The sequence below is a fragment of the Geospiza fortis genome, unplaced genomic scaffold (assembly GCF_000277835.1).
Source record: "Geospiza fortis unplaced genomic scaffold, GeoFor_1.0 scaffold1573, whole genome shotgun sequence".
NCBI lineage: Eukaryota > Metazoa > Chordata > Aves > Passeriformes > Thraupidae > Geospiza > Geospiza fortis.
The window spans coordinates 33,351-35,569 of record NW_005054863.1 but is presented as its reverse complement, the minus strand read 5'-3'; the positions used below and the strand labels follow the sequence as shown (position 1 = coordinate 35,569).

The following is a 2,219-nucleotide window of genomic DNA, read 5'->3' as shown; positions in this document are numbered from 1 at the left end:
TTGGGTTGGTTTTGGGGTGATTTGGGGTGATTTTGGGGGTTTTTGGGGTAATTTTGGGGGGTTTCAGCCCCGGGAATATTGCGTGCGCTTCACGTTCCTGAGCCCCCCCGAGCTCGGCCTGCACGGTCAGACCCCAAACTCAGCGATTTTGGGGTTTTTACGGGATTTTTGGGGCATTTTTGGGGTTTTTTAAGGGATTTTTGGGGGGTTTTTTGGGTTTTTTTGTGGTTTTTTTCTGTAATTTTTGGGGCATTTCGAAGGATGGTTGAGGAGGTTTTGGGGGGTTTGGGAGGGGTCTGGGGGGGATTTGGGAGGATTTTTTGGGACATTTTGGGAGGATTTGGAGGATTTTGGGGGGATTTCTGGGTTTTGAGGGGATTTGGGGAGATTTTGGGTTTTTTTTTTTCCATAATTTTTGAGAGATTTTTGGGGGGTTTCAGGTGGGGTTTGAGGGGATTTCGGGAGGATTTGGAGGGGATTTGTGAGAAGTTTTGGGAGGGTTTGGAGGATTTTGGGGCAGTTTTGGGTTTTGGGGTGGTTTGGGTTGGTTTTGGGGTGATTTTGGGCAGTTTCAGGGGGTTTCAGCCCCAGGATTTGTGCGGTTTTTGGGGGATTTTTGGAAGCTTTGGGGAGGATTTTTGGGGTTGGGGGATTTAAGGGGGATTCCTCACGAGAAAATTCAGAATTTCCCCTTAAAAATCCCAAATTTCCCCTTGAAAAAATTGCAAATATTCCCCAAAAATCCAGAATTTACCCGTGAAAATTCAAAATTTGCCCCCAAAAATCCCAAATTTCCCAAAACCCAGGAGTGGATTTTGGCTACGAGGGGCAGGAGCTGCTGTTCAAGAACCTGGACTTTGGCATCGACATGGAATCCCGAGGTGGGACCCCAAAAACGGCCCCAAAATCCCCAAAAACGGCCCCAAAACCCCCTGGGGGGGTCGCAGGGCCCCTCCCTGACTGGGGACCCTCCCAATTTTCCCCAAATTTGCCCAATTTCCCCCAAATTTGCCCAATTTTCCCCAATTTTCCCAATTTCCCCCAAGTTTTCCCCAATTTTCTCCAAATTTCCCCCAAATTTCCCCAATTTCCCCCAATTTTCCCCAACATTTCCCCATATTTCCCCAAATTTCCCCAAATTTTCTCCAAATTTCCCCCAAATTTCCCCAATTTTCCCCAACATTTCCCCAAATTTCCCCAATTCTCCCCAAATTTTCCCCCCAATTTTCCCCAACATTTCCCCAAATTTTCCCCAATTCTCTTCAAATTTCCCCAAATTTTCCCAAATTCTGCCCAAATTTCCCCGAATTTCCCCCAATTTTCCCCATTTTTCCCCGAATTTGCCCAATTTCCCTCGATTTTCCCCCAGTTTGCATCGTGGGCCCCAACGGGGTGGGGAAGAGCACCCTGCTGCAGCTGCTCACCGGCGCCCTGACACCGGTAATGGGGCAAAAAACCCCAAAAATGGGAAAAATGGGGTTGGGGGGGCTGAAAATGGGGGAAAAACCACAAGAAATGGGAAAAGGGACTAAAAAACGGGGGAAATGAGCCCAAAAATGGGATTGGGGACCCCGAAAATCAGAAAAGGGAGACTGGAAATGGGGAAGAGGATCCCAAAAATGAAGAGGAAAATCGGAATTAATGGGAGGGAAATACCCAAAAATGGATCCCAAATTCCCCAAAAAATGCCCCAAAATCCTCAAAAATGGGAGGGGAGAGATCCCAAAAATGGGGGAGGAAGGATCCTAAAAACTGGGGGGGAAATACCAAAAGAATGGGGGGGAAAAATCCCAAAAATGGTAAGAGGAACACCCAAAAATGGGGGAAAATATCCCCAAAAAATTGGTGGGAAAAGCCCAAAAATAGGGAGGGAAAAATCCCCAAAAAAGGGGGAGGGGATTCCCAAAAATTGGGGTGGGAAAAGCCCCAAAATTGGGAAGGAAAATACCAAAAAATTATGGGACAAAATATTCCCAAAAATTGAGGGGGAAAACTCCCATAAATTGGGGGAAATTCCCCCAAAATCGGCATTTTTCTAACCCTTTCCTCCCCGATTCCTCCACAGCTCCGGGGGCAGATGAGGCGCAACCATCGGCTGGTAAAGGGGCGGGGCCAGAGGGGGCGGGGCCTAAACGGGCGTGGCTTTGCACGGCGGGAAGGGGTGGGGCTTAAATGGGCGTGATACTGATGCCTAAGGGGTGGGGCTTAAGTGGGTGTGG

The 2,219-nt window shown here is 48.3% G+C and overlaps 1 protein-coding gene across 1 annotated transcript in view; it reads left to right on the top strand.

The window, feature by feature from the left end:
- The window catches only part of ABCF1 (ATP binding cassette subfamily F member 1), a gene marked incomplete at its 5' end in the record, with an annotated part of 17,719 nt that overhangs the window by 13,750 nt on the left and 1,750 nt on the right, over positions 1-2,219 (top strand). The window contains 4 exons of the mRNA XM_031065553.1: positions 68-125; positions 807-881; positions 1,370-1,440; positions 2,066-2,161. Coding sequence (XP_030921413.1) covers positions 68-125; positions 807-881; positions 1,370-1,440; positions 2,066-2,161 — 300 coding nt within the window. The remainder of the gene's footprint in view (positions 1-67; positions 126-806; positions 882-1,369; positions 1,441-2,065; positions 2,162-2,219) is intronic.